General features: G+C 80.1%; 1 protein-coding gene across 1 annotated transcript in view; it reads right to left on the reverse strand.

Moving 5' to 3' along the window:
• The window catches only part of MED12 (mediator complex subunit 12), a 21,783-nt gene extending 21,433 nt beyond the window's left edge, over window positions 1–350 (reverse strand). Inside the window, exon 1 of the mRNA XM_069062430.1 lies at window positions 115–350. Within this exon, the coding sequence (XP_068918531.1) occupies window positions 115–267 (153 nt within the window). The 5' untranslated portion in view covers window positions 268–350. The remainder of the gene's footprint in view (window positions 1–114) is intronic.
• Between the last annotated feature and the right edge of the window lie 248 nt (window positions 351–598).

Genomic DNA, 598 nt, shown 5'->3' on the forward strand with positions numbered 1-598 from the left:
GCCGCAGCCGCCACCGCGCCCCCCCCCGCCCGCCCCCCCGCCCCCCCGCCCCCCGGCCCCCCCCCCCCCCCCCCCCCTCCCCCCTCCCCTCCCCCTCCCCTCCCCCTCCCTCTCCAATGGCCCCCTTCCCCCCCTCCCCGCCCCCGGGTCGGGCCGCGCTGCGCGCACCTCCTTCTGCTTGGGGTCCTGAGGGTAGACGTCGGGCGGGCCCAGCCGCGGCCGCTTCAGCGGCCGGTGCTCGTAGCTCAGGATGCCGAAGGCCGCCATCTTGGCCGGCAGCCCCAAGCCGCGGCGGCGCCGGCTGGGCCCGGCCCGGAGTGAGGAAAGCGATCGAGAGACGACTGAGGGCCAAGAGCGGAAGGGGGCGGGGGCAAGGGCGGGCGAGGGCGGGACGGGGGCGGGCCTGACCCGGGGGCGGGCCCGGGGGCGGGCCCAGCCGCTCAGGGGCGGGGCCGGAAACGAGCAAAGGACCGGCGGCCAGGCCCGCGCCAGGTCTGGGAAGGGAGCCCGACCCGGGCGGGCGCTCCGAGCCACGTGCGGCCTGCCTCCGGCCCACTGGGCCCTCTTCCCTCCGTTGCTTGGTCCGTGCAGCCTCCAC

The sequence above is a fragment of the Petaurus breviceps genome, unplaced genomic scaffold (genome assembly GCF_028583685.1).
Source record: "Petaurus breviceps papuanus isolate PSGF00001 unplaced genomic scaffold, PetGlider_PUasm1.0 90451, whole genome shotgun sequence".
Taxonomy (NCBI): domain Eukaryota; kingdom Metazoa; phylum Chordata; class Mammalia; order Diprotodontia; family Petauridae; genus Petaurus; species Petaurus breviceps.